Here is a 14,019-nt window from a genome sequence, read left to right as displayed (position 1 = left end):
TTAGATATAGATGTATAAATCTTCCATTGTGCCATGACAGTATCTATTGTTCGTTTCCTATTTTTATCCAGAAATTGAAGTTCTACAGCTGACTGATTATAAGCACACACCCTGCTAACTGCTGCACTGCTCACACAGCTGACATGCAGTATAATGACCGAGCACCGCACTGCACCAAATCCAGCACCATTCACCTCCCAATCACGCACCGGCCGCCAGGTGGGGGCGGAACCTTGTGTCTGGTGCAGGCGTGTCCTCTATCCCACCTTCCCCCAGTTCCCATCACTTCCTGTTTCCGGTCTGTCGATGAGAGGTACAGGGGACCGGAGCCAGAAGCGGTGACGACGTGTATAGCAGGTAATGGAGGAAGGGTGACGTACGCGTTGATAGAGATACATATATAACAGTGTGTGGGTGTATGATCTTGTTATGTCACAATCTCCAGCTTCTGTTAGGCTTTATACGATACACAGAGATGTGCTGCTCTCACCTGACTTGTTATAATAAATGACTATCATATTTCTTTATTTAGTTCGTCTTTCTAGTATTGTGTATTAGCTAAAGTGGATCCCGATGTGACACACACACACACACACACACACACACACACACACACACACACACACACACACACACACACACACACACACACACACACACACACACACACACACACACACACCTGCAGTGTAAAGCATGGATATTAGTGAGTCCTTTGGGTCTATTAATCCATTGCAGAATCTGCACTGAAATTTGGCAACAAATCTAGTAAAATGTGTATAGGGTCTCGACATTTACTTACAGCATACAAAATCCGCCACGGACATTTTTACCTCTGATTTTATACATTGCAATGCGTGATACCTGTGGGTAATTTCCGCATAAAAAAAACAAAACGATAAAATCCGCAGGTAACGCATGCAGATCTTGGTACTGATTTTTACGCCGGTTACACAGTGTAATTTTTACGTGTTGTCCGAACCTTGTAGTTTGCTACCTTCACAACATTAATTTATATTAAAAAAGAAAAACACTCTGAATATAAACTTCTCCCATGTAGGTGGGTGAAAGGGGTTTTCCTGTTTGGACAACCAATTTTCAAGGGGCTCCTGACAACTCGGCGTTTGAGTTCAGGTGTTCTTATTGGGAAACGACCATTGAGTCCTTTTCAGGGGAAATTAATCAGCAGTCTATGTTTACACCTGCGTATATCTGCGTCAGAGGCTTCATCATAGATACCATCAGATTCGTCAGTTGAATCTGTCAGACGCCGTGATATCCGTTGTATGACTGTTCCGACACTGCGTTCAGGAGCTGTGCTCGCACCATCACTTGCTGGTGCAGGCTTTATTGTACCACCAACACCCTTCTCTAATGGCCAAGATCAGAAATAACCACAATCCCAGACGTTTATGGGAGTTACGGAAACAGCCCGGCTCAGCGAACTTGGCTGTTTCCTTACTCTTGACCACATTGTCAGACCGTGAACGGAGAGCAGCAGGATGCGGTAGGACGGTGTCAGGAGGCACCCTTCTAGAGGTTGATGCGGGTATCTATCAGTCATTTATGGCATATCCTGTGGATATGCCATAAATGTCCATGATAGGCAAAAATCTAATTATGTTCTAAAAACAATTCCTTGTAAATATGGGTTCTTCTATCTAGTTTCTAAAAATTCAGCACATCTTGCCACTCCACGTTTTTTTTTGTACTTTGATCAGGATAAAAGTAGATAACACAGGGCATTTCCATATTGATTACTGCTGGTTATACATTTATTATTGCTACATACAGTTATTTCAACTCACTCACCCAACCTGAAAAGTTATGTACGTCTTAGACTTGTTTTGTATGGTGTATTCAGAGCAGCTGTATCGTGCGATGAGACCTGAACTGGTCAGGTCAGCGGCAGTGACAGGTTCAGTGTCAGCGGGTCCTGCATGTCTCTGATACTCAGGATCCACCTCTTATCCATCACATCCAAGTTATGAACTTAGATGTGATCGGTAACCGCTCGATTCTGAGTGTCAGAGATATGCAGGGCCCGCTGACACTGAACCTGTCACTGCCGCTGACCTGACCAGTTCAGGTCTCATCGCACGATACAGCTGCTCTGTATACATGATAGAAAACAGATGTATCTCAAAAAGTTAAAATAATTTTAATAAAAAGTATCTAGAATGTTGCACAAAACACACTGATAGACATTTTTGTTTAAAACAAAATTTCAAAGGCGTACGTAGCCTTTAGGACTAGCGTGGTCTTTTTTTGCATTTCATTGTCCGTAAACGATTTTAGACTTTGTTCACACTAGCGTCATGACGTCTGTTTAAAACGGAGCCATGACAGCTAGACCGGATCAATATTCAAATAGATCCCAGCATATCCCAATAGACTCCATTTGTCTTATAACTGAGTCAATTAGGTTTCTGCGGGGGTCTATTATCTTTGACGGCACGAATAATGCTGCAAAATTACTTAAAAACACCATTGTAAACACAACTTCGGGGAGAGTTCTTTTCTTGGTTTATTGAAGTGAATGGGGCTGAGCTGCAATACCAGTCACAGCCCACAGACAAGAGTGGCGCCGTTTCTAGAGACAGCAGCCATGTCCGTATTCGTTTTATAACGGTTTTTGTTTTTCTAGACTACCTGCTAAAAATGTGTGTACCCCCCCCCCCCCAAACATCACAACTATATAGGTGAGGTAGTACCAATTAAAATCTGAGCTGAATATATTTTTTTCAGTCACTTTTATTTCCTCCGCTCTATTGAGATAATCTCAGAAGATGTTATTGGTGCAGATCCATTAGCTAAGACCCTACTGCTAGTTGATCCCTAGATCTAGAGTAATTTTATTTCAGAAATGAGATGGATAGTGTTCATCACCATTGTGCTGTGGCCCCCATAACGTTGGCTTTTATAACAATACAGAGCGAATATTCTGAGCTGTTTAGCACGTGCGAAATTGTATATTCAACTCTCTAAAATATTACGAGGCGCATATTTATATATCTTATAATCTTATCTACATGCTCTACAATTTTTTGCATGAAAAGTAACCTGCAGTCGGATTTTAAAATCCGCAGTGTCCAATTCTGACCCGAAATGAGCATGGATTTTTTTTGCGGAATTCAATGGTGAAGAAGAAATCTGCAATCCACTCCTAGTGTTGCGGTTTTTGCTGCGGATCCACAGCAAAATCTGCAGGTGTGAATAATCGTTATACAATAAAAACAGAACCGTATACTCGCCCTACTTGTGTGCGATCCTTCCCTGACCCCGCGCCAGTCTCTGTACATTGGCCTCCAGCATTGACTTGTGATAATACGTGACCACTGCAGCGGTCAAATGTGTTGGCACGCCATCGCTGGAGGCCAGTATAAAGAGACAAGTGGGGGAACATGGAAACGTCACCATGGGAGCGCCAAGGTATTGGTAAGGTTAGTAACCTTTTTTTATTATTGTTTTTTTTATTTTTTTTAACAATTCGCTTTTACACAAATAGGAAATCTGCATTATTCGGCCCGGATTTGCCTCAAAGGAATTACCTGCGGCTTTCTGTGGATTTGCTGTGGAAATTTTCTGGAGCAATTACGTTCCGTGTGAACTTACCCTTAAAGGCTCTTGCACATGACAGTGTGTGCCGCCGAGTCCCGTCCGTGGAAAGGTAGAACGTGTCCTATCTTTCTACGGATTGGAGAGAATGAGTCCGTGAAAATTATCGGATGCCGTGAAAAACGGCCCGAGTGGCACTTGGTCGTGTGCACGAGGGCTAACCGCATTACAGTGATAGTACAGGAGTTTGTCCATAGAAAATCGAGCTTAGAAGTTGAAGGTAAATCCGATGCTAGAATTACCGGTGACTTGGCTGTTCTGTGTTGCATTGCAGAACTCGCGTCCTTTGCCTCTGCAGTATATACCATGACCTTACCCTTCTATATTCTGACGATGCCCTTGATGTTTTGTTGTCGCAGCCTGTTTATTTATATCGTGAGTTTTCTGTCTTCATTGTATAACACTTTGCTCATTCACAGATCAGGAACAAGCTGCAGCTGTTTTACTTGTCAAGTATTTAACAAGTAATTTGTCAAAATTGGACAAAATGTAAATATCTGCAAAGTATTGGGTATCCCATAGAGCAGGAATGAGAAACCTTCTGCACTCTCTGTTGTGAAACTACAACTCCCAGCATGCACTTACAGCCAAAGGCCTTATTCCAGGCTGTCAGGGCATGCTGGGAGTTGTAGTCTCACAACAGCTGGAGTCCGGAAGGTTGCTGACCTATACCGTAGAGCCTTGTTTGTTAGTAAGTACTATCCTCCACACAATTACTTGGGCCTATGTTACACAATGGGGGTGAATTATCAGAAATGATTCAATCTGTGCAAGTAAACAGGGAGCAGTTTTCCATAGCAACTAATCAGACTCCAGGTTTTTTTTTTTGGTTTTTTTCTTAAATCCTTTCCACAATTAAAGACCGTCTAGTTGGTTACTATGGGCAACTCCTCCACTTTTTCTTTTGTGACTATTTTTGTAAATCTCCCACCCCCCCCCCCCCCCAGTGATATTGGCCATGTGATTTTAAAAACCTCAAATCACGGGATGCAACTGAAGTTGTCTGTGAGGGAGCTGCCAGACGTCTCCTCCAGCCAGTTTCCATAGCAGTAAAACCAGGCTGCTTTTTTCCCAAAACAGCGCCACTCTTGTCTATAGGCTATGTCTGGTATTGCAGCATGTTCCCATTCATTTTATTAAGCCTAGAAATCAACTCCCTCCTAACACCTACAATGGTGTACCGCTGCTGATTGCTTATATGACTTTTCTGATCTATTATATGTGTCATCCTACAACTCATGGGTTCCTTATAAGCTTCTTTTTGTTTGTTTTTAGAAAGAAAATTGCTTTACAGCTACATCTTGTAGGTTGTTTAGTGAAGGACAATGATGTCGAAGCAAGCGTTCCTTTTCAGCTTGGGTTCCCTCTACCTATCCCTCCTATTTGTATTTCTTCTCATGGATGTTTATGCCAGACCCGCAAACAATTCCGCCTTAAAGGATAAACCAGTGGACAATAAGGATGAGAATGAAATCATGCCCCCAGACCACCTTAACGGGGTGAAGATGGAGATGGATGGTCACCTCAACAAGGAGTTCCATCAAGAGGTTTTTCTAGGTAAAGAGGTAGAAGAATTTGATGAAGATTCAGAGCCAAGGAGGAATAGAAGGAAGCTGGCCGTTATCTTTTCAAAGTAAGTCCATGACTGAGCTATGTTTTCAGTACCAGGCACAGGTAAAGGTGCCGTGGTACTCACATAAAGCAATCACAAAAAAGTCATTCCTTAAAGGTACTCTCGGGGAAGAAATGATTAATTGTGTTATGCCTGGGGCAGGGCCTGAGGGGGGGGGGGGGTGCATGACAGGGATCAAAGGACAAGTTCATACGGCACATTTTCAGGCATATCTCATAGCGTAAAACACTCGTATTACGCTCCGAAATACACCTAAAAATGTGGCTGAAAACAGCTTCCCATTGATTTCAATGTGTAATACACTGTGTAGTTCATACGAGGGCTATTTTTAAGCTTCTGAATAAAAAATAAAAAAAAGCCTTGTAAAAAAGTGACACGTCACTACTTAAAGAATTTTCCAAGCTCATTTTTCCCATTGACACTTCCAAAATGCTTAGATAATACACTTCAAAAACCCTTTTAAAGAGGCTCTGTCACCAGATTTTGCAGCCCCTATCTGCTATTGCAGCAGATCGGCGCTACAATGTAGATTACAGTAACGTTTTTATTTTTAAAAAACTAGCATTTTTGGCCAAGTTACGACCAAGTTAAGTCCAAGTGGGCGTGTTTAAAAGTAAAAGTCCAAGTGGGCGTGTATTATGTGCGTACATCGGCGTTTGCAGGTAAGTCGATGTAGCTACTTACCTGCAAACGCTGATGCTGCTGCAGAATCAACTGTAGCCTCTGGTGCCGATGTGTCCTCGCTCGTCCGACACGATGCAGGACCTGTGAGTGACGACACAGCATGATCTCTCGAGAACACGGCTGTGTCTGCACTGCCAGAAGCTGGGCGTTCTGAAGAGAAGTGGATGATACTTCTCATCAGAACGGCCAGCTAGTAGAAGTATTAAAAACGCCCCGATGTACGCACATAATACACGCCCACTTGGACTTTTTACTTTTAAACACGCCCAGTTGGACTTTTGCAAGCCTCATTTGCATAACTACAAAAATAATCATAACTTGGCCAAAAATGCTCGTTTTTTAAAAATAAAAACGTTACTGTAATCTACATTGCAGCGCCGATCTGCTGCAATAGCAGATAGGGGTTGCAATATCTGGTGACAGAGCCTCTTTAAGGCCCTGTTCACACAGAGTTTTTTTAACGAGCTTTTTGGAGCGGAAATTGCTCCGCAAAAACCGGCCGACAATGTCTCCCATTGATTTCAATGGGAGGCGGGAGAAAGAAGGGACATGCCCTATCTTCGCGCGTTTATGCCTCTGACCTCCCATTGACCTCAATGGGAGGCAGAGAGAGCATATTTCGCCCGTAGCACTCAATGGCCGCGGGCGAAAATCGCGGCAAACGCCGTGCTGGAGGGACAAAATTTGCCTCAAAATCCCAAACGGAATTTTGAGGCAGAATTTTCTTCCTGCAATAAACTCTGTGTGAACTCAGCCTAAAAATAAAAAAAAAACTTTGAAAATCAGCTCCAAAAAACACTTGGAATCCGAGACCGTTTTCTCTTGTAATCAGCCTCCTATTTTTTAGCCTGAACATATGTCATGTGAACGTGGCCAAAAAGAAAAATTCCTGTGTCACGCTCAACCTCCTCAGGATCAGCCCTGGGTGTATCTGCCCGGAGTGCTCCCTATAAACACAAGGCTTGACTAATTTATGTTCCTTTCGTTAGCACTTCATGTTGTTGTCTACCACGCGCTGGTTGTTAGACGTTTATCAGGTGGGTGGTAACAATTATTTGTTTGTGACTAATGTAATGTGCTAGACTGACATGACCTATGTTTTTTTTTTTTTTATTACATGTTGTAGTGGAACTGTCTGCTCACTTCCTGTTAAATTATGAGATAAAAACACAGCACCAAGTGCATCAAACAATACAAATGGGTGAGAAAATAACTGGTGGTCAAATTGCACTGCCCTGAAAGAGATGTGGAAGGAGCACAACATCCAAAGAAGCGAAAATGGATAAGCCCGGCTGGGCTGTAGGGGTGTCTAGGTTGCCGCCAGGTTCCCGGACTGGAACGACGAGTCCCGGAATATCACAAAGAATGTAGTTGTAGCAAAAGCCGGATATTCCGCGCGGCAGGCTTAAAGAGGCTCTGTCACCAGATTGTCAAATCCCTATCTCCTATTGCATGTGATCGGCGCTGCAATGTAGAGAACAATAACGTTTTTTTTTAAAACGTTCATTTTTGGCCAAGTTTATGAGCTATTTTATTTATATATATATATGCAAATGAGGTTTGAAATGGTCAACTGGGCGTTTTTTTTTTCGTTATGTCCAACTGGGCGTGTTTGTGTATGACGCTGACCAATCAGTGACCAGTCAGCGTCATACACATCTCCATTCATTTACACAGCAGCGATGTGCAGCCACATACACAGAGATTAACGTTACTACAGTGTCCTGATAATGAATACACATGAAATCCAGCCTGGACGTCATGTGTACTCAGAATCCTGACACTTCTGAATCTTTTCTGTGAGATTTCTAGCAAGGGAAACGAAATCTCGCGAGATTACGGAGGTAAACGAGATTTCGTTTCCCTTGCTGGAAATCTCACAGAAAAGAGTCAGACGTGTCATGATTCTGAGTACACATGACGTCCAGGCTGGATGGTCATGTGTATTCATTATCAGGACACTTCTGATAAAAAAACAAACTTTACTGTTCTCTACATTGCAGCGCCGATCACATGCAATAGGAGATAGGGATTTGAGAATCTGGTGACAGAGCCTCTTTAAGTCACTAGACTCTGCAGTAGACGCGGGCTACGAGCCGCTTCTCAGACAATTTTCGGTACAGGGCTGCGCCTGAGAATTAGCCGTTTTTTTGCTACAACTACATTCTTTGCTCACTTTCTTTAGCTTTTTATAGGTTTGTGTCTATAACATTCTGGACTCCAGTTACTAGAAACTTTATCTCTGCCCAGATTCTCGCTGTCACACAGGGTAGCGTACCATGCTACTATAATTTGTAAGATTCTGCAAAGTTCTCAGTCTCTCCATGCACTATACCGTCCAGTCGCGGAGCAGGCGTACAACGTGTATTTACACGTTGCGATTTTCAATCTAATAGACCTTTTTTTAATTCAACTTTTTTAGCACGCCAGTCGATTTTTGACTACCTGAACCTGTAGCACAGGAATGTTTGCACGCTGTAATGATGGTCGTTTTCTATAGGAATTAGTGGTAAAAATCCAGTCTAATATCCAGACATGTCTTGGAGAACCCTGATCCATATTATTTTATTTCAGTTGCTTTCGGCCATCAAGAATCTAATGTATATGGGCAACTCTTAATGTGAGATGTCAGTAGCAACCTTCGCACGTACCTCGTTTCTATGCACCAACAAGTATTTGTTTTTCTTGAGCGTGTATCCCCCTTAGCGACATCTGCCATACATGTACGGACATGCGCTCTGACAATGTTCTGCCCGCGTCATACGTGGCAGGTGCCGGCTGTTTTATACATCTAACGCTCGCCTGCAGCGGCCGGGATTGGAGATAACTATTTAACCCCTCAGATGACTCGGTCAAAAGCAACCCAGGCATCTGAGCTCTCTGTCCCCTGATCAGTCGTATTCATCACAAAATGATACCAATAAGACTACAACTCACCCTGCAAAAAACAAGTCCTCACACGACTCCATTGAAGGAAAAAGAAAAAAGTTATGGGTCTCAGAATATGGTGACACAAAACAATTTTTTTTTTTTTTTTAACGAATTGTTTTTATTTTGTAAAATTAATAAAACATTTAAAGGGGTTTTCCCACGAGGGACATTTTATGACCTGTCCATAGGATATGTCATAAACGTCAGATAGATGCGGGCCCCACCTCCTGGACCCGCACCTATCTCTAGAACGGAGCCCCCTAAACCCCGTTCTACCTCTGTGTGTGTGTCGGCGGATTTTCGACCATGAAGGTGGAAACAGCGTAGCTCAGCGAGTTTTCATGGTCGAAAATCAGCCGACACACACAGAGGTAGAACGGGGTTTAGTGACCCCGTTCTAGAGATAGGTGCGGGTCCAGGAGGTGGGGCCCACATCTATCTGACGTTTCTGACCTCTCCTGTGGATATCTTCAGAAACAGCATGGTTGAACAGCAGCACAGGGCTCCCAAATTTGCGAGACGTGTGCTGCTGTTCAACATGCTTTTTTTCTGAGGATTACATTACATCAGACTGGGTTTGTCTGATTTTACAGCGTGACACCGCTCCTTACGGACGTAATTCAGGCGTTTTAAGCCTTGAATTATGCCAAAAAAAACGTCTCCAAACCGTCTGCAAACATCTGCCCATTGAATTCATTGGGTCTTACAGTGTTCTGTGCAGACAGGCTTTTTTTTGTGCATGTCACTTCTTGGGACGTAATTGGAGTCATTTTTCATTGACTCCAATGTCTGTTAAAGACACCGCGAAAAATGCGTGCACTTGTCAAAACGTCTGAAATTCAGGAACTGTTTTCGCCTGAAAACCGCTCCGTAATTTCAGACGTAATTGGTGTTGCCGTGGGAACATACCCTTACACATAACCTAGGATCTGGCCGTATAGAAAATAAATTAGGCCCTTGGTAGAACCTGAAGTTTCTAACGTATTCAAGATTATAGATGCCTGCACAACTGGAGAAAAGAGAACCCTTTTTAAATGAAAGCTGGTCCAGCGATCAGATTTTATCATTGGGGAAGATGTGTCCAGCCGTACATTTCCACTGCAGTGGCCACTACAGGGCAAATGTAGTATTACATGGCAGCGGTTTAAAGAATGGCCGACCATGTTGAACATAGATTGGCCCCGATCCTTCAGAGCAAGAGCTACTCTTTCGTTAGCAGCTCTGGCTCTGAGATCCACGTGCTCCAAAAGGTCAAATGGAAATGGCTTTACTACATGAGACAACCCCTTTAATGGTTGGCAAATTCCAAACCTTTGAATGTTTCACCATGTCCTAGTCGTTCACCCGTAGAAGTTAATGCTATCCTTGCAAGTCTGTTGCCAGGGTCAACCGATAGGAAGGGGGGAGCTCGAAAACTAAAGTGCAAAAAAAGAAAAGTCACCCCACACCATAGCCGTTGAGTTCAACTCTATATGTTTGTAGTCCCGTTTAGAAAATATAAGAAGAATTAAGAACGCAGTGATATATGAGAAATCTCTCTACTGTGAATCCTTCAGTGTAATTGGCATCCGGTAAAACCCCGACAATAGATTTTGCTTTGGACGTTCACCTCCGCTGTACAGAAAGTGTCATCATTCTGAGAAATCCGAACCTACATAGTCGGTAATGTAGCTTTAATTCACTCTTCCTGTTGGAAGCGCTGTTACTTGTGGAACCTTTACAAGAAATCATCGAGGCAGCTGAAAAACATGAAACGTGACTGGTTATTGTGGTTCTTGAAGCCTGAGTGCGGTTACAGAAAAGTCGCCCACACAAAGGTGCAGATCTGTGCTGCGATGTGGAGATCAAACTTGGCTGAACTCAATTAAACTTGAGTTTTGTCATGAAGGGAAGGCGGCATTATTTATAGATTTTACTCCTATTACTTAGAATGGCTCTAGGCACGTGATCAGCCATCTTTGAACCGATCACACCAACCACTGTTTTAACCCCTTTAGGCCGCAGCCTGTTTTGGCCTGGTGGACACAGAGGATATTTTTTAAACCTGACGTGTCGCTTTATGTGGTAATCACTTTTGGAATGCTTTTACCTATCCAAGCGATTCTGAGCTTGTTTTTACGTGACTTTGTCAGTGAAAAAATTTTGTTGATAAATTCAATATTTATTTGTCAAAAAACTTCACATTTTAGAGAAAATTAGTATTTTTCTACATTTAAATGTGTCTACTTGTAAAACAGATAATAATAACACAAAAAATAGCTACTAGTTCACGTATCCCATGTCTACTTTGTTTGCATCATTTTTTTGAACATTCTCTTATTTTTCTCTGACGTTACACGGCTTAGAACTTTTGCAGCAATTTCTCACATTTTCAAGAACATTTTTTCAGGGACCAGTTCAGTTGTGAAGCGGCTTTGAGGGCCTTATATGTTAGAAAGTCCTCATAAATCACAGCATTTTGAAAACTGCACCCCTCAAAGTATTCAAAACGGCATTCAGAAAATATTTTAACCCTTTAGGCGTTTCACAGGAATTAAAGCAAAGCAGAGGTGACATTTACAAATAACTTTTTTTTTTTTTTTGCTGAAATTAATTTGAAATACATATATTTTTTTTTTTCCTGTAACACAAAAGGTTTTGTTTGTTTTTTAACAAATGTTTTTTATTGTGATTTTCACCATAAACAATTCTTTTATAATAAAACAGAAACATCAAAGCGACAAGGGCATTGTGATAATAACAACGGGTGATACTATAGCAGAAGATACAGCTAATCCTGTGCATAAAAATCAGAAGTATAGAGGCGTCCGCCCTGTAAGTAGCTAGGTAAGGAACAATGCTCCTATCAGTACAGTAAATCATAAGCAATAAAATAACAGCAAATCAAAAATAAATCCGCACTTTCCTCAAGTGCAAGCAGAAGTTCCTAGGAGGAACTTAGAGCCAGCCATGCTCCCCACATTCCCCAAAACACCGCCACCCAGCAAATATTGTATACCCTATTCCCTTGTGGTAGGCACAGACATAAATGCCCCAGAGTGTATTAATGGGAAACCTGCGGTCCCGCCTAACAGGTTCCAAACACGTAGGTCCGGGATTCACATATATTGTTATTATGACATCGGTGGTGATCCCATCAATACCCTTTCCTGGTACCACACAGTGCTCTGGAAATTGGTCTTGATAGCCTCCCTAATTTGTTGTGGAAGAACAGAGATAAAACTACCCCAAGTGTCAAAAAAAGATTCTATGAGCACCGTTTTACGTATTGAGATTTCCGTCCAATCCAGCCTGAACAAAAAATGTGAATTTATCCAAAAACAATTGGAACGGCGGCGCTCGTAGATTACACAGAAGGTTTTACCAAAGAAACACAACTCAATATTCATTGCCCAGGTCCTGCAGTTTTTAGAAATATCTCACATGTGGCCCTAGTGTCCTAATGGACTGAAACACCGGCCTCCAAAGCAAAGGAGCACCTAGTGGATTTTGGGGCCTCCTGTTTTTTTTTTTTAGAATATATTTTAGGCACCGTGTCTGATTTGAAGAGGTCTTGTGGTGCCTAAACAGTCGAAACCCCACAAAAGTGACCCCATATTGGAAACTACACCCCTCAAGGCGTTTTTCTAGGGGTATAGTTAGCATTTGACGCCACAGTTTTTTGTTTTTTTTTGCAGAATTTAGTGGAATTAGTCTGTGAAGATGAAAATCTACTTTTTTTTTCCTGCTAAAACATAGATTTTTTTTATTTTCACAAGAAGAAAAAGCACCCCAATGATTGTAAAGAATTTTCTGCCCAATTACGGCAATACCCCTTATGTGCTGTTTGGATTCACAGCAGGGCTCAGAAGTGGATTTTGGAGAGCAAATTTTGCTGAAATGGTCTTCGGTGCCATGTTTCGTTTGCAACGCATTGGAGGGACCAAAACAGTGGAAACCCCCAAAAGTGACCCAATTTTGGAAACGACACCCCTCAAGGAAATTTTCTAGGGGTATAGTTAGCATTTTGACCCCACAGGTTTTTTTGTAGATTTTAGTGGAATTAACTTTTTTTTTTCCAGTCAAAAAAGCTGTGTAAGGGCTTGTTTTTTGCAGGACGGGTGTTCGTTTTTATTGGAACAAACAAATTAATGACCCTTGGTAGCTGGCGGGCACAATATACATAAACGCGGAAAACGGCTGCCTGCAACAGCCAAACCCAATTTCCCAGCCACCACTAATGTATAAATAAAATGATTGTACTTTATTAGCTACGTATAGCTGGACATACCACACTTAGAATTAAAATTGTCACTAGCTGAGATCGGATGCACAAGATATCGCCTGATTAAACAGGCATATGTTACATGTCAACGTAGGAATGACTCTTCCCTATTCAGTTAAATTGTAAGGCAACTAGTGGACAACAATTAGTCCGATCATCAGCAGTGTATTAAAATATTGACAGCCCCCCCGACATGTTTCGCTACTAAGTAGCGTCCTCAGGGGTACACGGGGCTAATGTCTTCGTTTTTATTGGAGTACATGCGACTTTTTGATCAGTTTTTATTCTATATCTTGGGAGGGGGGGTGACCAAAAAATAGCGATGCTGGCATAGGTTTTCATTTTATTTTTTATGCGGTGTTCACCGTGCGGGAAAAATAACATAGTTTGGGTCGTTATGAACGCGGTGATACCAAATAGGTGTACATTTTTTTTTTTTTTTTAACGTTTTCTTTCTTTTCTTTCTTTTCCTATAATAAGAAAAAAACTTTTTATTTTTACACTTTTTCACAACCAATCATCACATTTAAGGGGGTTAATTGCCGAAATCAGCGGCAAAGGACCGCTGGCCGCCAAGAGTGGAGTGTCCGCTGACCTCCTGGTTCCCGGTACACACTGTCGCAGACAGTGTACCAGGAACGACTCAGTGACTGTACATCCTCGTGCGGGAAGTAACCTCCAGCGACGACGTATAGTTACTGAGTGGTGCGGCTAGTGGTTAATTCTTTGGGTTGTTTGGAAAAAGGGAATATTATTAAACTATTCTGTTTTTTTTGTTTTTAGTATTCCAAGTGATTTTATTTTTTCCTTAAATAAACCAGACTCCTAGCTTGTTGTGTCATGATCACAACCCTTCTCTAAAGATAGCCGCCCTGATGATCAGCTGAAT

The 14,019-nt window shown here is 42.1% G+C and overlaps 1 protein-coding gene across 1 annotated transcript in view; it reads left to right on the top strand.

The window, feature by feature from the left end:
• Positions 1–261: 261 nt before the first annotated feature.
• Positions 262–14,019, top strand: part of SDF4 (stromal cell derived factor 4) — a 35,629-nt gene continuing 21,871 nt past the window's right edge. Inside the window, exons 1-2 of the mRNA XM_075839572.1 lie at positions 262–357; positions 4,894–5,251. Coding sequence (XP_075695687.1) covers positions 4,944–5,251 — 308 coding nt within the window. The 5' untranslated portion in view covers positions 262–357; positions 4,894–4,943. The remainder of the gene's footprint in view (positions 358–4,893; positions 5,252–14,019) is intronic.

The sequence above is a fragment of the Rhinoderma darwinii genome, chromosome 10 (genome assembly GCF_050947455.1).
Source record: "Rhinoderma darwinii isolate aRhiDar2 chromosome 10, aRhiDar2.hap1, whole genome shotgun sequence".
NCBI lineage: Eukaryota > Metazoa > Chordata > Amphibia > Anura > Rhinodermatidae > Rhinoderma > Rhinoderma darwinii.
The sequence above is the reverse complement of the archived record's forward strand: the minus strand, read 5'-3'. Positions and strand labels throughout refer to the sequence as shown.